This window comes from Asterias amurensis, chromosome 5, assembly GCF_032118995.1.
Source record: "Asterias amurensis chromosome 5, ASM3211899v1".
Classification (NCBI taxonomy): domain Eukaryota; kingdom Metazoa; phylum Echinodermata; class Asteroidea; order Forcipulatida; family Asteriidae; genus Asterias; species Asterias amurensis.
Window position 1 is genome coordinate 8,144,291 of NC_092652.1, and position 24,171 is coordinate 8,168,461.

Consider the following 24,171-nt stretch of genomic DNA (forward strand, 5'->3'; position numbering starts at 1 on the left):
TGTTATTTGGTCCTATGACCAGAGCACTAATGTATAGCGCATTAATACGGTTATTGTGAAGTGCACTATATAAGAATTTGTTATTATTATTATTATTATTATCATACATTGCAGGAAATACTTAATGTTGAAGGGACTTGAGGATGAGTTTAACTGAGTGGCGGATATGAGCGCTATGTAATAATACATTTTATCTTCAAGTACGCGCTAATCCTCCAATCAGATTCGCAGAATGGCGTGGTGATAAGAACCTATATTGCACGGCTAATATCACTACCATGCGTCTTGTGTGTTCTATGTCATGCACCAAGTTTGCTTAAAGATAAATACGTTATCACTCGCGCGCTGGTGGAAATATGGAAAATATAGCACGTGTGCGTCCCATATTTAACTCAGCCTAAGGCTTTTTTGGATGTGGGATGCAGAAGCGCTATATTTTTTCCGTATTTCACTCGCGCTTGTGTGATAACTTATAATATTATGGCTTGCCAGATTCATGTATACTAAAACTTTCTGGTCAATCTGTGTCTGTCAGGAGAACATTTAACACCCGAAGAATTTCATCGAGAACTAGACCATGAACTTCAATCTCAGAGTGGTGGAAAAGAGGACACCACTTTATTGTTGGATTGTCGAAACTTCTATGAGAGCAAGATAGTAAGTAGTTGGTTTATTAAAGGTAGTGGACACTCTTGGTATTTTACTCAAAATAACTGTTAGCATAAAAACGTACTTGGTAACGAGCAATGGAGACGTGTTGTTAGTATAAAACATTGCAAGAAAATGACTCCCATTGAAGAAACATAGTTTTTGAGAAAGAAGTAATTTCTAAGTAAAATAGTTGAATTGATTTTGAGACCTCACGCTTGAGTTGAATTGATTTTGAGACCTCACGCTTGAAGTTGCGAAATCAAGGGTCTGAAAGCACACAACTTCGGGTGAAAAGGGTGTTTTTTCTTCCATTATTATCTCGCAACTTCGACGAAGAGATACCCCAAATGAGAAGAGAAGACTGGTCTTTGACAAGTACCAAAGGTGTCAAGTGCCTTTAAAGATATGCTGTGATTTTTTTTATGTAATTTTTTTTCATTGTTGGCACATTCATTACAAAAGGAGAGGAGTATGACGTTTCCGCATTCATTAGGCTCATTATGCAGAAATCCTTGTTTTTGATTTCCCTGTTCCATGTTTTTCTTGCAGTTTTGCTTTTTTCCTGGGCGACCTTTGAATACTAGACTCTGCATTTATTGCCCAAAATCTACACACTAACCAATTGCTTTGTCCTTCCGATGGGACGCTAAAGGCAGTGGACACTACTGGTAATTACTCAAAATACTTATTATCATAAAACTTCACTTGGTAACGAGTTATGGGGAGAGGTTACTATAGTATAAAACATTGTGAGAAACTGCTCCCTCTGAAGTGACGTAGTTTTCAAGAAAGAAGTAATTTTCCACGAATTTGATTTCGAGACCTCAGATTTAGAACTTGAGGTCTCGAAATCAAGCATCTGAAAGCACACAACTTCGTCTTTCAAGTGTGTTTTTTCTTTCATAGTTATCTAACAACTTTGACGAAGTCAAATTCGATGAGCTCAAATTTTCACAGGCTTGTTATTTTATGCACATGTTGGGATAAACCAAGTGAGAAGACTGGTCTTTGAAAATTACCAATAGTGTCCAGTGTCTTTAAGCCACACTTTGCTGATCAGAGACACCAGAGCCTGACATGACACAATTATTGTTGTTATATTAATTTTGTTCTATAATCAAAACTGATAACCAAAAATAACTCTGCCGCTTTTAACTTTTGTCTTTTCAGGGCCAGTTTAAAGGTGCTGTGACTCCTAACATACGGAAGTTCAGCTACTGGCCCGAGTATGTGGACAAGAACCTGGACTTGTTTCAAGACAAGAGGGTTATTATGTACTGCACTGGGGGCATCAGATGTGAGCGGGGCTCTGCCTATTTGAAATCAAAGGTCTGTATACTCGTTACCAACCTCTTTCCAGGGGTGATCGATCTCGCCGCGCCATTTTTTTCCCAGCATGCCTTGCTCGATCATAACCCCTGGAAGTGTAACTCGAAAACATCCAAATTTAAGGGATATTACAATTAGTCCTGTGGTTGATCCGTTCTGTGTGGGGCGTTAGTCGCGCACACGCTGGATGCGCTGTGTGTAATAAAGTCATAAACTTGTCTTGCCGTTCAGTGTTGCTTGACAAAAAAGTGAATACGTACTGTACATCTTTATACGCACGCGTTGGGGCGTATAGAGCTTTTTGGAGACGCACGGCGTTTCAAATTTTTCGCGCATATGATAGCCAATCAAAGACACGGATCAGAGTTTCCCTCCCAGGGGTTACAGACGTACGCAGATCTAGCGTGATACGGCACGTTGCCCATGGTTGTGAGGTTGACTTCACCTGTTTATGGTAATCTGTCCTCATCTCCCTCATATGTTTGATTGTTTTACTATTTTTTGAATGCAATGTATTGATATTTGTCCTTGATTTCTTTATGATTTTTAAAGTCTCATCTTGTTTTCAACTCGATATTTTTTATATTTTGCCATTTAATTTTTCTATTTGAATAACATGTTTAATATTTACTTAATTGTGTTTCCCATCTCTTCCACCTCCTTAATCTTTTTTTTGACTATTTATGTATGCAACGAACTAAATTTGTTCTGAGTTTCCTAAGTGATGTTTAAATCTCAATTTGTTTGCGTGATATTTTTTCTATGAATAATATGTTAAATGTTTTCTCAATTGTGTTTCTTGGCAGGTCTTCCAGTATCAACTCCCTCAAACTTATTGTTGTACTATTTGTGTATACAATGTATGATATTTGTCGTGAATTTCTTTTGTGATGTTTAAATCTTAATTTGTTTCCAACATTATATTTTTGCATATATGAATAACATATTTAATGTTTTCTCAATCATGTTTTTGGTAGGTCCCCTTGAACATAATCATTGTACCATTTATGTATGCAACTATATGAACTAACATTTTCCTCAGTTTCTGTTGTGATGTTAATTTGTTTCCAATTTGATAATTTCTGTTACAGGTGTGCAATTTTCTCACATGATTATCGGATGTTTTCTTCTGGTGTATTTCGAATTTGTTTTTGTCATTTTGAATTACAAAAAGTAGCCTTGTCTGCTTTTAAAAAATATATTCTGATATTTTGATCATCTTCCACTCTATCCTACTCCTGTAGAGTCGACAATCCCGACCCATTTATTTCATTCTCATTTCAACTTTCTCATTCTGCCCTTTTCTTCCAAATGCTAAGGTTGTTGACTTTCCCTTTCCAAAATTATGTTCTAGTGCTATTGTAACAAAGATGGTCTTTACTCGCTTTGATTTATGTGTGCTTTATTATTTCCCTCCAAAGGCCCAGAGTTTGTTGTTGTTTGCTGACTTTCCCATTATAAAAATGCATTTTATCTTCTTGTCCATCTCCTTTTTCCCCATTCTCCACTTTCCCTCCAAATGTCCAGAGTTTTTTGTTATCTGTGACTTTCTTGTTTCGAAATTAAATTTCATTCCCCTTTTAATTCCCTTTGTATTTTCCCTTTTCCCAATTCTCTTTACAACTCCCAATTCTGCCCTTTCCCTCCAAATAAAAAGGGTCGTTCATTTTTAGTGACATCCCTATTTCCCAAAATGTATTTTATTGCTGTTAAAACACACAAAAAAATACTTTCTTTGTTTTGTTTGTTGTGTAGATTCTTACTGCAATCAATATTCGTTTCCACACTTGATGTTTTAAGTTTGCTATTGACAATGATTTTTGTATATTTTAAGTGATGTAATCTTTATTTTTTATTGTATTTTTTAAAACAAAAAAAATATTAAATGGGTTGACAGTTTTTACTCTGGTAGACTGTTTCCCACAGGCAGTATCTTTATAAATATAATTATTTTTGTCTGCTAGTAATTTGAAGTATTGCCCAGATTTAAACATGCTGATAATATTTTCAGTTTTATATACCTTAATCCATCCATACATTCTATTTCATGACATTTTTCCCATTTTATTAAAGATGAAAATATTTACCAGGCATATCATTTATTTTTATTATTATTTTTATTTTTTTTATTATTATTATTATTATTATTATTATTATTATTATTATTATTATTATTATTATTATTATTATTATTATTATTATTATTATTATTATTATTATTATTATTATTATTATTATTATTATTATTATTATTATTATTATTATTATATTATAATTATTATTATTATTGTTCTTATGTACACATAGGCCTAGTTAAAACAAAATTATTGTTTTTCATCATACGAAATTGACACCAGACTATTTGCCATTGCCAGTGGGAGACTTTGGATCGCTAGGTGGCAGCATACAAGTAAATTTCCATTGTTTTACATAGTTATGCGCATAATATGCACATTACTGAGAACAACTGAGTTACATTGTAAAGCCTAGTTAATACTCCCTGCAAATGTTCATGCAAAGCGAATTTGACGTGAATTTGACACCACAACTATCCTTTCGCAGCGGATTTGCAAGTGAGCTAAGCAGAGCTGAACTGCTTTGAATATTCGATGTGAATTTTGTGACGTCAACATTCGCTCTGCATCTGCATTCGCAGGATGTATGATGTGATCTTAGCAATGTGCGCATGCTCATAACTATGTAAACAATGGAAATTTACATGTCTGCTGCCACTTAGCGTCCAAAACAAGATGGCAGCTCCATGACACAAGTCCACCATTCTGTATTTCAGGGTGTCTGCAAGGAGATACTACAGCTCAAGGGAGGGGTGCACAACTACCTTGATAAGTATCCTGATGGTCACTTCAGAGGAAAGCTCTTTGTGTTCGATAATCGGTACGCTATCAGTACAAATCAGGATGTTGTCGCAAGTAAGTTTCATACATCCCCTAGAGCAGGTTTCACAAAAAGCTGAGATCAATCTTAAAGGGACACGTTGCCTTGGATTAGAAAGATGTTTTAAAAGTAGGGTATAACTTCAGAGGAAAGCTATCTGTGTTTGATGATCGATACGCTATCAGTACCATCAGGATGTTGTCGCAAGTAAGTTTCATACAAGCCCTGGCCAATTTCACGAAAAGCTAAGATTGATCTTAAAGGGTTTGGGAGCTTTTTGTAAGACATAAAACACAAACGTCGGCAGGTTTACATAGATAATGATGATAGAAAGCTTCACTATATTATTTCTTGGTGAGGTGATGTAGTTTTTGAGAAAGGAGAAAGCAATTTCACTAAAACAATTTTTTGTCTCGAGGGGACAAAAATTATTTTAGCATGTACAACGGACTTGTGCAACTCTCCTGATATAATTGCTTCAACTAATGAAGCTGAACTTCTACAGGTAAATTATATTACTGTACATGCATCTGCATTCCCAGTTTCAGATTTTTTTTGTCAGCACTGACTCTCCCCCGGGTATAGTTCTTAATGCAATGGTTGTGATACATTCACAGATTGTTTCCACTGTGACCAGCCGTGGGACGAGTACCAGCCCTGCTCCAGCACCCACTGCCATCAGTACGTCCTTTCATGCCCAGCATGCAGAGCCAGTGGTCTGACGTCATGCTGTAAACTGTGTGGAGAACTCAACGATCGAGCGGAAAGGCAGAAATCCAAGACCAAAGAGGAATGTCTGTGCACCAGGAGGCGAGAGCGAATTCCTGAGGAGAAGTAAGTCTGGAGAATAATTCTGTTAAACAGCTGTTTGTAAACACATCAACTTCCTTATCTAAATAACAAATCTTGCCAGAGACTTGTGCCTGTGATTCTTTTCACACATCTCGAGTATTCAGTGCTAACACACATCGGTGTAAAGGTAAAACCAAAATTGAAATTCATTATTAAGCCTTGGCCACTAGTCGAATTTACTACTCCACTAGTCGCGCCTCAAATAGTTGCAACTTCGACACTAGTCTCGGTTAATTTTTAATTCCCATGATGCATTGCGGCATATTGTTTGACGCAGGCGCAATATAGCAGAATTCGTGCTAACAGGATTGAAGGATTGTGTCACAAAAGTGATTGAATTTCCTGAGTAAACTTTGTTGTCGTGAATAACCATGAGTTACACAATTGTTTTACCAAGCAGGTAGTCGGGACTATTTTTGTAGTAGTCATGGTAACACGATTAACCGAGTAGTTGAATAAGGGAAGTCGCAACTAAACTTATCAATGAAAAGTCGCATCTTCGACATTAGGCTTATTCTTGATCCCCGATGGAAATGTAACACCTCTTAAATTGATGCAGTACAAGCTGTTAAAATATAGGATTTGAACTGCATCTAGCTCCCGCAATCTCGGTAGTCTAACACTGGAGTTTGATGATGGGTCGGGGAGGTAAGTCAGGTTCGCGTCTCTTGGACCGTGGCTCAAATCCCCCTGTTGCCACCTTGGGGGGGGGGGGTGGGGAGGGAGAGTATGAGTTCTTTGGGGCGCCCTGCGATTGTGATAAAGCATCAATAAAAACTTAGTATTTTTATTATCATAATGAAGCAAAATACTGTAAGCAAAACACTGTTCGTTTTTAATCACGTTTTATAAAAATGATTTATTAACATATGTATGGAAGCATTACATGTACACTGTTAAGTTAAGTCAAGTTACATGTGTATGTCTTGCAGATTCTTAAATGCAACATAGTAACCTAATCATGATAATGCGGTTTAGCCTGTTTTTTCTCTCTCTCTTTTTTAACTGAGGTTACATTATTCATATAAAGTTTAGGAATAATTTTATATATATTTTTAAGCAGCAATAGCACATGTACATGGTACATATATTAAAAGACCAGTCAATGTCAAGTGCGAAGAAGGGCATTAGTGGGTCACATGCCTGAATTTGTTATATCAGGGGTAGGGTTGGGTGGGGTGGGGTTCGGATGAGCAAGATCATTACAGATCTAAATGTATTTTGGAACCATTTAAGAAGGTGGTCTGAAGCCACAACAATTAGAACAAATGCACTTTTGACTCCAAGCCTGGATATGGTTTTTATTACTAAATACTCCCCCCTTTGTGATCCACGACCTTCCCCGGTTTTTGCCTAGTGCCTGATTTCATAGAGCTGCTTTAAAGCACAAAGTCACTAAGCACATAAAAATGTTGCTTCCCGTAGTAAATATCATTTTACTTGTACTAACTATTCCTTGTATATCCTGCAAGGCAGAAAATTACTGTTTTAAAAAGGTTTATGCGTCTTTAATGATTAAACGGCTACTTCATAAGCAAACAAATTTAACAGGGGTGCTATTTACACCTGATTATTATGTGTTTTTTATCATTTCAATGTACTTTCTAAATTGTTGTTAATTATTGATAAAAAACTGAGGGTCAACCCCAAGGTTTTGAAAAATTAGAAACACTTCTGACATGCGTCAAAATGACAGTTCTTCGACATCATGCTTTGTTATACCTCCATGCTGAAACAAAGTTGCTATACAAAATGGAGCTCCTTCATATTATGATGTAATGTTATAGCATGAGTGATGATGTAACATGACTTTTTGCGTATCTTACTGAAAAGCACCAGAGAAGGGTATTCAACAGGATTGTATTGTACACAATTTATAAAATTTTAATCGCGTGAACTCAATTGTCTTATTGGTTGAAAACATTTTATATGAAATTCAGCAAAGATCACTTGCTGCCGTTGAAGTAGGTCTGTAAGACTTTAAACAGTTCCACAGTGATAAATGTTCAAACACAGGTACTGGGTAATACAGCACACATTATTATAGCCATGCAGTGCACTCTAACTACTTTGGACTGTACACTTTATTCTACAAGCATATAGTTTTCCAGTGTCCAACCTGCCCCTCCTCGATAAAATTCAAGAACAGTTGACAGGAAGGCACTTGGACAGGCTTTTGGGAGTAGGGCTTGCAAGGAGCTCATAGGACTCGCTTGATCCTGCGTTCTTTGATAAGGTCACGCACACAAATCGTGCAGCTTTGCATCTCTTTCCCATCAGGTTTACACTGAGCTCTACACCCCTGAACTGTAGGTCTCGACCGAGCACAAAGGGCACAGAGGAAAGCTCGGCGTCCAAGGCCTGGTTTACCGCGCTGACTTTGTTACCCTTGCCGTTTGCTTTTGCGGACATCCACATCTGCAAAGACCACAGGTTGGTTCCTGAGAAGCCGACACTTTCCGCCGCATCGTAGTTGACTCGGACACCAATGGTCAGGGTGTTGGGTCGGCCTGGTCTGAGGCCAACATCCCTCATCTGGAACAGGGAGAGCCCGGTGACTGTTATCATGGAATTGGTTGGGGCTGGAGTGGATAGAAGTGAAGAAGAAAAAATCATTGATGTAGTTTCAATTACACTCAGGCGCAGATTTGTTTACATGTTACTGGTGTAGTACACAAGACATTTTTTGTAGAGCTTGGGAATTTTTTTTATCTGTTCATTTTAATTCTGAGCACACACTGCGAATAGCAAATAGAAGACTTATATGTGAGTCGTTTTCGTACTTACAGAATAATTTTTACCATTTCTTTACAGAGGAACAGAGGAAGTGATTGTGTTTTATCTTTTGTTAAAGATAGCTAGGGTAAAAAAGCCATGCTATTGACAGTTCCTGCATTAATATCGCAGGTCGTTTTAATCAGCAAGCAGTTTGCGGCAGCTGACATATTTTTTTTTCATTGCCACCTTGATTTAGTTTGTAAGTGGGTAAGATACTGCTCTAAAATTGAAAAAGGTCATGGGTTTGAATCCCACCCAAGTATGTATGCCTGTGATTTTTTTCATAGAGCTCGGGAGAGTACTGAGTATACGGTGCTTACACACACTGGTCTAAATAGGTAAAACCAAAGTCAATAAGCTTGATTTTGATGATTTCACTTACTGCTGCAATCTACAGGTCGACAGGTAGTAAGCACGTTGCTGTTTGGTGATGCCTCTAGACTGAACTCTGGAACTGCATTATCCTGCTTAGAGAACTTGGCACACACGTAGCCAACAGCGGCACAGACTTTCCTTCTCATGTCCACACTGAATGGTACTGCAGCGAAGTGCACCGGCTCTGGCGGGACATAGCTTCGGTCGGTTTGTGTTTCGGAGAGTACCTGGCTGTTGTGGCCTATCTTAAGACCCTCACCAGTTGAGCTTCTGCTTGCCCACATCTCGACACGCCATAGGTTGGCTCCATGAATGTTTGAGCTAGATTGTGCCATGTTCACGCTCACATCCAAGAACAGGTTGTTTTGTATGCCGGGCTGAATGGTTGCGCCGTCCATAGTGACCGACGTGACGGTAGCTACAGGTACAGTGCCGTGCGTCCTTGTATCAGCTGTTGTGTAAATGTGATAAGTTTGTTAAGATACATATATATTTATTTGTTAGGATAACAATGATTGGGTTGTTCGTAACATATCACCAGTTGCTGAACTCTTACGGAATCTTTTGTTTGGTAGACAACGAGTCCTTTGAGTGTACTTAAGGCTTCTCACACGGAGAAACTTATCATTACAGCTTTGATTAAAGAAGGTGCGTTAATAACTTTTTGGGCCATCTACCCTATGTTGACAACGTCTCATGTCCAAATTTAAGACGGCCTCAATTGCGAGGTTAATTGTCCAAAGGAGGAATTTGTGTACACTGTTGTATGCTACTCACTTGTAAGACATGGAGCAGGCTGGCACGATACATAGGAGTCGGCACCACGGGGAAACGGTAAATTAAAGTCTGGGTAGGCTCTTTCACCCTTGGAAAGCTCCAGACACAAAAATGGATACTGGCTGTCACAGTGTGCCCTCCGGAGGTTAAAGGGAGTGGTCATGTCAAAGTTCAGGTGTCCTGGTGGAATCAGGCTCTTGTCACGGTCCTGCAGACTCAGAATCTGGCTTTCGTAGTTGATCTTCATAGGGTGTGACCCCCTTGTGTTGCTGTTGCCGAAGATGCCAACCCGCCACAGTCCACTACCCGCACCCCCATCGATCCGGTCAGAGGAGGGATTTGGGGTTATGTCCATTAGTATGCGTAGATCGCTATCCCCATGTGAGTAGACTGTTGGTCCGAGTAGTCTCCAGTCCATGCGAGAGAACCTCGCCGTCTTCATTGTAGCTGGATCAGGCTGAGCATGATCAGTACCTCCAGTTTGACTTCCACCTGTTAACAGCATTAGAACAAAAGAAGACTACGAATTCATAGAGTGTTGTTTTGGTTTGCAGTATGGATGTAATTTTGAGTCTATTGACCAGTTTATTATACATGAAGATACATTATAACAGCTGCGTTTAAGGCGTTACCAACATTTTAGTAGTAGTAATAGTGGCTTCTAAGCTTATGTCGCACGGTATCCGTCACTCAGTGATGGTTACCAAGGCCCTTTAACGTACAGTGTTTTCCTACAAGGTATATTGGACTACCTTTGATATATGAGAGGTACTCCTTTAACATAGCACCATGTAATGTTTTACAAGGTGCTGTGGCGCAATATGCTGCCAGTCAAATCAGGAACACCATGGCGAACCCCTTTAAAAGTGCTATCTTTTTGTTTACGTGTTCAACAACACCAACGGCTTTACGTCCCATCTGAAGGACGAAGCATAATGATTATTAAGTGTCTTGTTTAATGACACAGGTATCACAGCTAGGACTTGAACCCACACTCTGCTGAATAGAAACTCCAGAGTTTGAATTCAGTGCTCTTAACCGCTTGGCTATGACATGCATTATGGCTGGAAGTATTTTTGGTCTGGTCATATACTTGCCTTCTGGACAGACGGACCTCTGACAACTGACACTGACATCCCCGTTGGAAAGTGGCATGTAAAAGTCTGGAACAGCAAGACTGTCCTTTCCAAATTCAACGCAGAAGTACTTGTAGGGACCACAGCCTAGCTGTCTCATGTCAAACCTTGTGTTGACATCAAACTTCAAGGGTCTACCTGGGCCGAAGACTCTGCGGGCATCGTGAACCTGAAGAATCTGTGAGAAACCAAGAAATGTTAACTTTCAAAAATTGTTCTGACAAGTTTTGTGCTTTTAAGCAAAAAGAATTAAAATTATGTTTGTCTGCATGTCGCTCAACACACTCTGGTGAAGGCCACTTCAAGGTGTGGTCCTATCAATCAACTATGTATATATGAAAGAAGTATGAGCTACTTAATGCGCTGTCTCAATGTAATTTGCTCTTCACTTCTTGATGAGTTGAGATAATAATGGTGAAACTCAATGTTCTTATAAAGCCCACTTGTCCTGTGAAATATAACAAGGCACTTGATAAAGGAAACACACAATATTTAAGTGAGTTCACAATTGTTCACCTTGGCATTTTCTTGAACATGATAGTTGAGTTGGTTTGACAATTTTGGAGGAATAGCTTGAGCCTCTGTAAACTAATGCACCCTCGCCTACTGTGTTACAGATGGGTATTGTGAAGTGTTTGGATCAATTAGTTTGTGTTGATGTCAATGTGGTATACAGTGAATGAGAAGGTTTCTTTTAGATATTTGACAGTTTGTTGTGACTCAACTCTTGATGCGCTTTACAATTATAGTACCCTGGTCATTGGGCCAATAACATTCCTTTAATCTGTCTCAGGTTTCTGTGGAGCAAACAACCTTGGCAACCATAGCCATCCAAATGCTTGTTCATACACAGTATCAACCTCTACCTCGTAGATACCCATTTTACCCCTGTGTGAAAAGAAACAATTGTCTTGCTCAAGGACTCAAGTGTCATGGCCGGGTTTCAAACACACACTCCCATGACTTGACCACCAAAAACTTGTTTCAATGGATGCTCAATCGCTCGGCTGTGACACCCTATAAAATGAGATAAACTGTAAACTATATTGCCAAACATCTGTTTAGCTGTATTAAAAACAATTAAGTTAAGTATGAAATGGAGACTCTTTTTAATAGACCTTTATCATTGATATCAATTTAACCAAACCAAGGCTGGAGGAACAAAATAGTCTGGTTCCTATTTGCAACATGATTATTAGCATTCATTATTGTTATTCGGTACAAGGGACATGGTCAAGACGAAGACAGTATCATAAAGGTATATATACCTGTGGATTGTAGTCGTATCGATCCTGGTAACCATCCACTCCTTCTCGGACCCTACTCCCGTAGACGCCAATTCGCCACAAGTTCTGTCCACTGATGGTGTCGGTGTCTGCAGTCGGTGTGACATTAACGAATACCCGGAGGTCCGTCAAGCCATTCGCATTCACATTTGTGTTACCAATTTTCCAACTGAAATCGTCGACTCTTGCGTAGTTTTGGTTTGGAGCTGGTTCAGGCTGGGGTTCAGGCTCCGGGTAGGGTTGACCTGAATCTAAGCGAGGAGAAATGTGATACTTTTTAGATACAGGCAAAGTGTATAAAATACACTTTGCCTGTATCTTTATCTCTATTCGTGGTTTGGACACTCCTGAACAGGCTAAGTACATTTCAAGAGTGTATAGAAATCGTTTATTTCAACTCCACCAGGGCAACTCCCCTTCTGGAGTTACATTATATTTGTACTTGACTTTTGCCTGTTTCTCTACACTCTTGAATTTTTTTTCTCCACATTTTGGACACTACTACTACGCATAAAGAGGCTGCCTGTTTTTGTGTGTAGTGTCAAAATATTAATACATTTCAAGAGATTAGAGAATGTGTCATTTAAAATAAAACAATTGCTTTTGACGGTTTCTGGTTATTCAATTACCTTGACAGAAATATGGCCGACAGCTTACATGTGCTCCATTCTCAATGGGGAAATTGAATTCTGGATCAGGGTGGCTGTGCTGGGCAAACTCTATACACAGATACCTGTGAAGATCACAACCAAAGCCTTCTAATGGAAAGCGCGTGTCCACGTCGAACACAACAGGTCTGTTTCGGCGAAGTGGTGTCTTCGCCTGCTTGGGTGTAAGGATCTGTTCGTTGTAGTGGAGCCTCTCTGGTCCTGTGCCGTCTTTATACATGTTCCCGTACAGTCCGATTCTCCACAGTCGCTTCCCAGAGATGGTGTCAGTGTCAGGGTTTGGAAACAACGTCGCACGGACGTTAAGATCTGTTATGCGTCCAGCACGGACTTCTCCAGGTGTTGGGGTCCAACTGATGTTATAGAACCTTGCTGTGGGCAGGCTTGGATCTAGCCTTGTATGACCTCCGGGAGTTCGACCTCCAGGTGTATGACCTCCTTGAGTTTGACCTGCGTTTGCTGTAAAGGTTCACAAAGATAGTAGAACTTAACAGAGTGATGGCGTAACCAGACAGTTTCATTTGATGCAAGTGGGGGTGGGGCGAAGACATTATATGGGTGGCTATCTAAATGCATCGAACAATTTTGTGCAAATGTGTTATTGGGTGTAAGAGGGGCACCAAGGTTGTGAATGGAAGCTAGTCGTATAGTTTTACAATTGACAAGTCCCGTTAAAACTTGTTCTTTTAGTAAAGACTTGGCCGACTGCCTAGTGTATAATACTCACGATTACAGGAAACGCGTTGACAGGCAACAAGGCTATCCTTGTTACCAAGTCGAAGAATGTAGGAGGGCGAGGAGTACCTATTCTTCCCAAATTCTATGCAGAAATAAGGATGAACGCAACCAATACTGCTAAAGTCAAACGGTGTTGATATGTCAAACTCGAGCCTCTGCGTTGGTGTCACGGCTTTGTTCTGATCTCTACTCGACAGGACATTAGATTGCTCCTGATACCGTGTCCCTGCTCCATCAGCAGCATCACTTCCAAAGATGCCAACACTCCAAAGTCGACTCCCTGAGAGGGGATTGCTGTGGGGATTGGGTGTAAGAGTTACATTCAGGTTGACGTTACCAGGCCTGTCTGGACTGCTTGGTAGGCGACCCCAATTGATTTTAGAAAAGATGACCATTACTCCTGGGGTCTGTGGCTGGTTCCCACCACCATGACCTGTGTTAGTTGGGGTTCGGCCACCACCGTGACCTGTGTTGGTAGGCGTCTGGCTTCCGCGATCTGGAGAGAGAAAAACATAGAGTCAAAATGCTTTCAGGCGGTGATCATAAACCATCTTTTTAGAAGGTCTTTAGTGCAATTTATATGGACATCGCACTACTGCTTTTGCATATCTTGGAGCTCCTGGTATAAATGGGATTTATTGATAACGGGCGGAATTCCAAGTATGTGTGTGGCTAAAAGAAACATTCATTTCCCAAATTCCCATGAGAAGCATTAAGTTATTATATCGACTCAATTGTGAGTTGTCCATGCAAGGACCTTTTGATCATTACATATTATAAAAAATTGTCAGCATGATGACATTATGGTTCTGAGTAACCAAGAACATTATCTGCTGGGTGGCCAAGAACCTCGCGGTTCTTTCGTCATGAAACAATTCCGTGTCTTAAAATACTTTACCATCACATGTCAGCCTCTTGCATGAGATGAGAGTCTCTGTGTCACCAAGATTAATGCTGAATGACACGGAGGAGTACGTGTTTTTAGAGAACTCTATACAAAGGTAATCATGTGCACATCCAGCTGCTGCCAGATCAAACATCCTCTCGACACTAAACTCCAAGTTCTGTCCAGGTACTACTGGTTTCTTCAGGTTGTCACCGGAAAGGACATTTTCTATTTCACCAAACCTCGCCTGAGATCCATCTGGTCTGTCGCTCCCGAACATTGTCATCTTCCACATGTTGTAACCCTCAACTGAGCCACTGTGTGTCCCTGGTGTCAGCATTGCCCTGAATTTCATCACAGAAGGGTTTTCCGGCAAGGTAGTTGGACTGGTCCAACGAAGACTAGAGAGGGCCACGCGAACTCCCGTTTGGGGGTTGCTGCCACCATGGGTAGTAGGACCTCCCATTCCACCACCCTGGCTACCAGTATCAGGACGGTTGCCACCACCTTGTTCTTCCCCACCATCTTTAACAACAAGAAGAATCAAATTACTTTTCTTGGGTACAGGGAAGTCCACAAAACACTACGGTTCAATGTCAAGCTGCCTGTTTAATTTACTCTTGGTATAATGTCTTAGGCAGTTATTAGCTAGAAAGAGTCAGGGAGGTGGGAGCGGAGATTTGGGAGGGATGGCACGGTAATACAGGTTTTTTCTATATCGTTTTCTCACAACCATAGGGGCATATCAAAGCGCGCATTATTTTTTCCTGCAAGGTAGGCCCTACGTAGAGCTACATTTTGAAGTTTGAAACCTTTTTCCTTATCATCGTGTACTTGTTTAAAAGATGCGGTAGCGCACTGCTACTGATCAATCCAGGAACACCAAGGCGAACCCCTTCTCTTTTCGATAATTGAATTGCGTTATTTTCAAGCATTGTACAACGCATGGGACCAGTGGCTTTACGTATCATTCGAAGGAGAAAGCAAGTGTCTTGTTTTAGGACACAGGTGTCACGACTTTGACCCGAACCCACACTCTGCCGGGAAGAAACACCGTCGCTTGAGACCGGTACGCTGTTGAACTAGGTTGCATTACGCAACTTCAACGCATCGATAATGCATCTAGGAAGAGGGTAGAACCCGACTGACAAGAACAAAGGCTTCTCAAATGAAACGAAAACTTGGCAATAATAGTATACTAACAGGCACACGTTAGCCTCTTGCACGAGACGAGGGCATTCGTGTCACCAAGATTAAGGTCAAACGGAACAGATGAGTATTTGTTCTTGGCAAACTCCAAACAAAGATAACGGTGCGCGCAGGCGGCATCTTCCAAATTGTAGCGTCTGTCGATCTCAAACTCAAGGTTCTGTCCGGGTACAACTGGTTTGTTCTGGTTGCCACCGTATAGGATGTTGTTGAGCTCGCTAAACCTCATTTCAGATCCAGTCGGTTCGTCACTTCTAAACATTCCCAGCCTCCACATGTTGATGCCATCAATTGAGCCGCTGTGGGACTCTTGTGTCAACATAACCCTGAATGTAATATGTGTTGGGTTGTCCGTTTTTTTCGTTGGATGGGTCCAGCGAAGATTTGAGAGTGCCACTGGTGCATCGCCGCCCTGGCGTGGCCCTCGTTTAGGAGGAGATGGGTTGCCATCACCATCAGTACCACGATCTTCGGGGGAGAAGGGACATTTTAATTGAGATGTGTGAAGTGGGTGTAGGTCAACCGATGTTTGGTTTTTACCGTATTGGCAACAACTTGTTGGACTGTGTTTTGGGAAGAGCAAGGTACAATAGTACCAGACTTGATAGACAAGACTACTGATCCTGGTAGCTTCTAAATGTATTTAAAATCTAATCATTGGCAAATTATGTCCGGCCGTACCAGACCATCCTGAGCCCGTTGTAATTATAGAAAACAGTTGTTAGCGTTTTGTTTTTAAGTATAAAAACAATCCAATTCAATTCAATAATTTGGTAATCGACATTCGCGGTGAACGATTTAAATTGTGCGTGTTGTTAAATTGCATCTTCTACTCCTGGTCAGAGTTAAAGTACAAACATAAGTTAGAGGTTACAGTTACTGGACACTTTTGGTAATTATCAAAGACCAGTATTCTCACTTGGTGTATTTTTGATCTGATGTCCTTAAATATTTGAGTTAGAAATTACCTCTTTCTCAAAAACTACGTTTCTTCACAGGAAGCCGTTTCTCAAAACGTTTTTTACTACCAACGGCTCTCATATGCTCGCTACCATGTAAGTTTTTATGCTAAAAACTACATTGATTAAGTACCAAAGGTGTCCAGTGCCTTATTGCCATGTTTTTTTTACATACCATCACATGTTAGCCTCTTGCATGAAACGAGTGTGTCCGCACCAAGATCAAGTTTAAATGACACAGTAGAGTAGGCGTTTTTAGAAAATTCCAAACACAGATAAGGATGACTGCAACTGGCTTTTGCCAAATTGAAGAATCTTTCGATCTCAAAATCCATGTCCTCTCCAGGTACAACTGGCTTGTTCTGGTTGCCATTGATTAGGATACTATTGATCACACCGAACTTCATTCCAGTGCCACGAGCGTCGTCGCTTCCAAACATCGACAACTTCCACATGTTGGATCCCTCGATTGGTCTACTGTGAGGTAGTGGTGTTAGCAGTACCCTGAAGTTGACTTTAGCTGGGTTTTCCGCTGAGATGGTAGGACGCGACCATCGAAGATTACGGAGGGCCACGGCGTCTCCTGTGGGTCGTGGTTGGTGGGTGCTAGGTTTTGCTGGGGTACCACCACCGTGACCTCCTGTCTCGTAACCGGTACCTCCCATCCCACCAGTGTGTACACTGCCGCCACCACCGTGACTTCCAGCATCTGTAAAGATAGAATGTTCATTCAAACTATGTAAATAAAGACACTGGACACTATTGGTTATTGCCAAAGACCAGTGTTCTCACTTGGTGTATCTCAACATATGCCATATCCGTAAATAACAAACCTGAGAAAATTTGAGCGCAATAACAGAAAAAACACCCTTGTCTCACGAAGTTGTGTTTGTTTAGATTGTTGATTTCAAGACTTCAAATTCTAAATCTGGGGTCTTGAAATCAAGTTTGTTGAAAAATACTTCTTTCTCGAAAGCTGTGTCACTTCAGAGGGAGCCGTTTCCCAATGTTTTATACATTGTTTCATACATCATACCATCAACCTCCCCCCATTACTCGTCACCAAGTAAGGTTTTATGCTTATTATTGTTTTGAGTAATTACCAATAGTGTCCACTGCCTTAAAGAGAGCCCATATAGATGTCACCATACCACGAAAAGATACGAGCGAGTGCACCGATGGAAACTGTCAAAGACCAGTATTCTCACTTGGTGTATCCCAACATATGACAAAAACTATCTTTGCAATTCTTTCGTCTATAACGTAATGGACCCAATTAGTTGCAGCAACTTTGTGAACATAAAAATGATAACAAACAGTTTTTATGCAGTGTTGTTTTATATCCGAAAGGCGTCTCAAAGCGCTTCCACATTATAATTCCTGGTCACTGGTCCTTAAATTAATATTCATAAATACCACAGACAGTTTCTCTACTTCTACTGGTGGAGAGCGCGTCACGTGGGTGGACATAAAACTTTGCAGGGTCGTTGCCGTGCGATAGAGGCTTTATCTTACGGCCGCCGACCCTGCCGGCTTTAAACGTACGTTGAGGACCTCGTCGCTACCCGTTTATTCCTTACTTAAACATGAACATCACAAATGTCAATTGATTTTCTTTTTTAAGCTTAACGTTGATCAAATTTGAATGACTGTTCTGGCAAGACAAATAAAGCTAGGATTTGTGTTTAAGTGGTAACACGTTATACCCACCTGTACATGAAATGTTCTGGCAAGAAACAAAGGTGTCCTTGTTTCCGAGAGCAAGCTTAAAGGGCGGAATTGAATCCGGAAGTTTGGCGAACTCGATACATTCATAAGAGTGCCTGCAACCCATGTCTCTGACTTCATTAGGCGTTCTTATGGTGAAGTCAAGATTCTCTCCGAGTACCAACGGTTTGCTGCGATCGGTATAAGATAAAATGTTTTCGATTTCTTCGAATCGTCTCCCGGTGCCGTCTGAGACGTCACTTCCAAACAGGCCCACCCTCCATAAGTTGTAACCGGTGACAGCACTGCTGAGGGGATGAGGTGTAAGCTCCATAACGATGTTCTTGTCACCAGACATGTCTGGTGCAAGACGCCTTCCCCAGTGGACATTTGCGAATGCAGCGTACAGGGAGTCTTCTTGACCTCCTCCTCCAGTGGTGTGTGTCGAACCTCCTGTTCCACCACTCTCGTGACCCGTACTCCCGCTGCTATGGCTTGTGCTTCCACCAGTGTGACTTGTGGTGTCCCCGCCTAATGATAAATACGACCCAATCCAACGTCAGTGGACTTGTGGTTACTTGGTAGTTACTTGAACTTTAAGTAATAATGATAACAGCTGCATTTATAAAGCACACAACACATTAAGAAAGTCTATATAAACACTGAGATGAACTAAAGTAAATAATAAATAAGATGAATTACACAGAATTTTTTGAGGAGACTCTTGGAACGTGAGAAGTTGGTAGCTTGTTTCATGCGTAGAGAGAAATTGTTCCATAAGTGCAGTCTAGCAAATTGAAAACAACGTTGACCATATCTTTTGATTGCAATATTGGGGACTACAAGTGTGTCTTTGTTTCTGAGCGGAGGTTTTTACTAGGAATGTAATGGTTTAAGTTGATGAGAAGTACCAAAACATTACCTTGACACCACGGCCATGCCTTGCAGGAGGAAATTCGCTCGGTGACTCCATCATTATCTTCTTGGGGCAAAGGCAAGATGAAGGTTGGCTCCGGGGAATCGCCTCTAGTGAACTCAAGACAGATGTAGTTCAGCTCTCCACAACCAAGACCCGTCACATCGAATTGGGTGTTGACTTCAGTGAGCTCCAGATCGGTGTTCGGCCCGAAGGGCGCTGATTGCTGCTCACGGGACAATATCTGACGGCTGTATCTTTCCTTCCGACCGAGAGGGTTGCTGTCCTCACTGGCGTAAAGACCCACTCGCCACAGACCCTCGCCCGAGATGCTGTCCGAGCGTTCGTGGGGCAGGGCAGTGACTGAAATGATGAGATCACTCGGACCATTGCTGTTGGTGTGACTAACTTTCAGATTCCAGCTGAGATTCGACACTCGTCCCGTTTTCGATGCCGCTGTGCCTCCGTGACCTCCACTGGTGCCTGGACGTTGGCCACCTGTGAAAAAGAGTGGGAGATCATGTGTACAGCGTTTGGAGAATGACGAGTTAAACAGTTTACCTGCTGCAGAGAGTTTGCCATTTTGTGACATGTTGGACACAATACTTGGGCAAGGTTTGGTTTGAGTGAATCTGTTCGTTTACACCCAAACAAGACAGCACACTCCTAATTGTTATCCACCATACCCCCAACATGCTGTTGGCGTATTGCGAATCGTTTTTTATATTATTTATTTTAAAATTAGTGTAAAAAACCCAACGATATCGCCCTTTGTTTAGTGATATTAAAACACTCTAAGGATGATTCGTGAACATTCACGCGGTTTCAAGTAATATTTCTTTTTTTGCAAACGTTGACTGTTTTAACCAGTTTTTCCTTACAATAAGTCTTATTGATTCCTACCTGGGTTGCTGCAGGGTATCTCCTTGCAGATGAGTATGGAATCATCCGTAGTGCTGATATCAAGGCTTTCTGGAATCAAGAGGAAGTCCTGATTTGTTGTCTCACTCCTACCGAGCTCGGCACAGAGGTAGCCAAACTCAGAGCAACCCACTCCAGTCACCGGGAAATGTGTCTCGATGTCCTCAATGACCAGGTTGGTGTTTGGTGTGAGCGACACGGATGACTGACTCCTCGTGAGTATCTGCTTCCGGAAGGCAAAACGTTCACCCTCCCCGTAGATGTTCTTGCTGCCGAACAGGCCGACGCGAACGAGGTCGTTGCCGGACACTCGGTCGCCCGTCCCGAGGATTCGTGCGTTTAGGTTGATCGTGACGTCGTAGTCACCGTCCGAGCGACGACTTCCGGCTTTGAGTCCCCATCCAAGCTCGCTGACGTAGACTCGATCACGACCATCATCTGTTGGGAAGAATGAATATTTAGTATAATTGTGTTCATGCAAATCAGACATCCGGACATACACAGCCTGAAGGCCACTTCAAGGTGTGGGCTACAAAACAACTACTGTTCCAGTGGCAACCTACTCATATGGCTAAAACAGGGTAACCCCCTTTACAGATGTAGGCTTGTGTACCATCCATCAGAAGCCTGGCTGGTAGAGAAGAAACCATACCATTCTAATTATACAATAATTGGTATGCCCTTTATCTTATTGGGGATAAATTTTAATTGATTCTCCAAAGTCGCCACTGTAGGTGCAAAGTCGCCACTGTAGGTGCAGACACAACTTCAAGTGGTAGGTTATTCTGTTAGGTTTATCTATTTCAATGAAAGTGATCATTGAAGCCAGTTGTGTGCCGGAATGCCCTCGTAATTCCCTCTTTTGGCGGGAGAACAACTTGGTCTTTGTACCAACAGGGCCCAACTTCATGAGCTGCTGCCGATGAGCTACTGCCGACTTTGTGCTTACTGCGCCGCTTACCGTGAGCACATGAAAAAGCAAGCATAAACATGAATGACGCAACAATGCAAATCCATGGTAAACGTGCAAGATAAACGCCTTATTTTCTTGCTAACCTGTTTGTTAAATACGCTTACACCATAGCAGCGCTATAAAATTGGGCCCTACGGGACAGGTCTTTCTGTCAACGGGACAGGTTTGTTGTATATCCAGAGTACACGTTTATTCACCCGGTATTTCTCGTTGTGGCTGCCCATTGCAAGGGACTTGTTTACATGCGACGAACACACTGTTTTCTTCTGGTCCAGAATTGCCCGTGAAAGGAAACGGCGGTTGGGGAGAATCTCCTTTGGTAAACTCCAGACACAGGAACTTGTAGCGCGAACAACCCACTGCGGCAACGTCGAAATCTGCTACAACACTCATAACAATAGCCCTGCAGGGGAAAAAAGAAAAAGATTATGGTTATAATATTAATAGTAACAGCATCTTGTAAAATATTATATTGTGTTATGAAAAATGGAGCAGGTCTCGTCTCATCATTTTTAACGTAGTCCAACATCCTTGCTGGAAAATACTGTATGTTGAAGTGTCTTGAGCGTCAATGAGTGATGGATATGTATAATGGTTACTGCCTGGTGGCCTTACTTTCCAGCAGCGAAAGTTGTTGAAGCTTGTGCTTCATCGAGAAGTTGAGGTACGTATCCGAGTCTTGGACCGGAGCCGTCCTCGAATCGACTGCCGTAGATACCCATCTTCCAGAGGTTCCGACCAGAGATGCTCTCCCCAGTGTCGTTGGACATGATGAGGGACTCGAGTTCTATCCTCGTTCCGTCCGAACCTCTGGCTGACCAGAATACGCTGTCAATTATAACACCTGGGGAAGAGGTGGAAAGCAGGGAAGGTGTCATCTAGAGGAAACTGGTTGGCTTTTCCAATGTTTTTAAACATTGTTTTCCACTTCGGGTAATTTTCAATTGACTCCACTGAAATTATACTCAGTCAATTTCAAATAAGTTATACATTCAATGACATTCTGAGCCGTATCTTAAATAGGTCAATAGTAACGCCTGGGAAGTGTAGGGGAAAGTTGGATATGTGTGATCGTGAGGCAAAGTGTGTTTGCTTTTCCTAATTAACTCCACGTGGGTTAAACTTAATCATATTCAACTAACCTACACATTCGGACCATTTTGAGCCGTGTACTTTGAATACCTAGTATATTCAATTAATTTGATGCTTGATTCGGATATGTTGTATGACCATGTTTTGTGTGCATTGTGTGCTAGCTAGGAATCACGTGAATTCTTCAGTGGATTTATGTGGGAAGTTAATGTGAAAGAGAACATTAGTGAGTTATGGGGGCTATAAGGGGTTGGGCCTACCATTTGCGTCTCCCGTATTGGGCAAAGAAAGTTAAAACCAGATTCCGTGCAGAAACGTGGGTTTACATAAACACCATGGGTGTTTTCACATATATAGATACCCGAGAAAGAAGCAAAATTAAGATCACAAGTACATGGTGTTAAAGGAGACCACCGAGTTCGAGTTATATTGGCAGAAGTTAGTGGGGTTTTAAACACTGTATCCGCATAGGATGTTAATTGCAGACTACAATGTTAGAATTTGACACCGTGAATGTTGGCAAATATAAAGATACATAAGAGGAAATAAAAATTAACATCATATGGTTTAAAACAACACCACCAATCTTTGTTGGCAGAAATTAGTTTTATCTTAACACCGTATGATGTAAATGTTTTTGATATCTTTAATTTTACAACACCCAAGATGTCAGTTTAAACACCCAACTTTTGCAGGGCACGTGTGCTGTGATCCTTTTTCAAGATGTGGTGGAAATAAATGGCAGTTTTAGGTTGGGGTAAATCTGTCTGTGTAGCCGCAAACCAAACTGTGCACCATATATCAAAAAGGCTCATGGTGTGATATCGTCAGGTACCTGTCCTGCACGGTCCATAGTGCTTCCTTTGTAGCAGGTAGCTATTCGGGTCTTCACTGCATCGGTTCTCGTTATCCAAGGCGCACTCTGTGTCGTACGTCACCCCATCAGACCCGCAGACGGTGTTGCCAGATTCAGGGCATTCGTAGCGGCACGCTTGGGTTGGTTGCGGGGGATCCGTAACTAAAAACATAACCAGGAAGAACATGTTGAAAAATCAGCATTTGGCAGGAAAATATTGCATTCTAGTTATTTGAAAATAATTTGAGTTCTTTGGTGTGTCCCCCCCCCCCCTTTTTTTTTTGCAGGATACATTCCCATGCAGTTAACGCACGGGTTTTTCGCTGGGTTTTTTTGCGGGGACTCTGTAAGAACATTTTCGCTCAATCTTCTTGAAAACTTTGGAGTTGTTTGGTGTTTTGTTTTAAACTTAAGAGAGGTTTTTTGGCGGTTACACTGTGTGTACATCTCTTTGTGAGTAGTGTTTGTTCCAAAAAGAACCGGGGGAGGGGGGGGGGGGGGGGGGTTAACGACTCAACGTTTCGATCACTATACTCTGATCGTCTTCATGTTTTTCTCTCGAAACAAGTACCTACCCATGCCAGGTACGCACGGGAGCTCAAAGCACATAATGGCCGAATCAAAATGGCCCGGCATGGTCAAGACGTAGTCCGGCCTTGGGTCGTCTCCCTTTGAGAACTCCGTGCAGATATAAGGCAGGTCCTCGCATCCGATCATGCTGGCGTCGAATGCAGCCCTGATGTTCCCGATGGTGATCTTGTCCCCAGCACCCAGGGGCGTAGAGGCCTGATCATCGCTGAGAATCTGGGGCATGTGGTTGACCTTATCGCACCATCCGTCGTCGTAGCGGCAACCGTAGATACCGAGCTTCCACAGGCCTCGCCCCCGGACCGGCTGGCTGCCGGCTGCGCTCTCCACTTCTATCTCAAAGACGAGGTTTCTGTCACTCCCGGCGAAGTTACTCCCGAATGCCGTCAGGATTACCTCTGCAAAAAAAAAAAAAAAAATGACAGTACGAGTCAGAGATTTGTTTTGTTTGTTTGTTTGTTTGTGTGTTTGTGTGTTTGTGTGTTTGTGTGTTTGTGTGTTTGTGTGTTTGTGTGTTTGTGTGTTTGTGTGTTTGTGTGTTTGTGTGTTTGTGTGTTTGTGTGTTTGTGTGTTTGTGTG

General features: G+C 41.6%; 2 protein-coding genes across 5 annotated transcripts in view; one reads left to right on the plus strand and one right to left on the minus strand.

Annotated features, from left to right (window-relative positions):
- The window catches only part of LOC139937152 (thiosulfate sulfurtransferase/rhodanese-like domain-containing protein 2), a 47,136-nt gene that overhangs the window by 4,698 nt on the left and 18,267 nt on the right, over nucleotides 1-24,171 (plus strand). Inside the window, exons 5-8 of one of the 2 annotated variants that reach the window (XM_071932182.1) lie at nucleotides 536-657; nucleotides 1,822-1,980; nucleotides 4,772-4,910; nucleotides 5,493-5,709. In XM_071932182.1, the coding sequence (XP_071788283.1) occupies nucleotides 536-657; nucleotides 1,822-1,980; nucleotides 4,772-4,910; nucleotides 5,493-5,709 (637 nt within the window). Of the gene's footprint in view, nucleotides 1-535; nucleotides 658-1,821; nucleotides 1,981-4,771; nucleotides 4,911-5,492; nucleotides 6,430-24,171 lie in introns of those variants that run through there. The other variant, XM_071932183.1, reaches the window with a different exon arrangement.
- LOC139937151 (uncharacterized) overlaps nucleotides 6,443-24,171 on the minus strand; it is a 35,917-nt gene continuing 18,188 nt past the window's right edge. Inside the window, exons 4-20 of one of the 3 annotated variants that reach the window (XM_071932178.1) lie at nucleotides 23,580-23,990; nucleotides 22,984-23,166; nucleotides 21,672-21,900; nucleotides 21,254-21,459; nucleotides 20,066-20,521; nucleotides 19,169-19,660; nucleotides 18,250-18,777; nucleotides 16,715-17,248; nucleotides 15,575-16,048; nucleotides 14,384-14,896; nucleotides 13,475-13,981; nucleotides 12,709-13,206; nucleotides 12,062-12,330; nucleotides 10,755-10,971; nucleotides 9,658-10,149; nucleotides 8,888-9,331; nucleotides 6,443-8,309 (exon numbers count right to left, since the gene is read on the minus strand). In XM_071932178.1, the coding sequence (XP_071788279.1) occupies nucleotides 7,867-8,309; nucleotides 8,888-9,331; nucleotides 9,658-10,149; nucleotides 10,755-10,971; nucleotides 12,062-12,330; nucleotides 12,709-13,206; nucleotides 13,475-13,981; nucleotides 14,384-14,896; nucleotides 15,575-16,048; nucleotides 16,715-17,248; nucleotides 18,250-18,777; nucleotides 19,169-19,660; nucleotides 20,066-20,521; nucleotides 21,254-21,459; nucleotides 21,672-21,900; nucleotides 22,984-23,166; nucleotides 23,580-23,990 (6,896 nt within the window). In that variant the 3' untranslated portion in view covers nucleotides 6,443-7,866. The remainder of the gene's footprint in view (nucleotides 8,310-8,887; nucleotides 9,332-9,657; nucleotides 10,150-10,754; nucleotides 10,972-12,061; nucleotides 12,331-12,708; nucleotides 13,207-13,474; nucleotides 13,982-14,383; nucleotides 14,897-15,574; nucleotides 16,049-16,714; nucleotides 17,249-18,249; nucleotides 18,778-19,168; nucleotides 19,661-20,065; nucleotides 20,522-21,253; nucleotides 21,460-21,671; nucleotides 21,901-22,983; nucleotides 23,167-23,579; nucleotides 23,991-24,171) is intronic. The other 2 variants (XM_071932180.1, XM_071932181.1) reach the window with 2 other exon arrangements.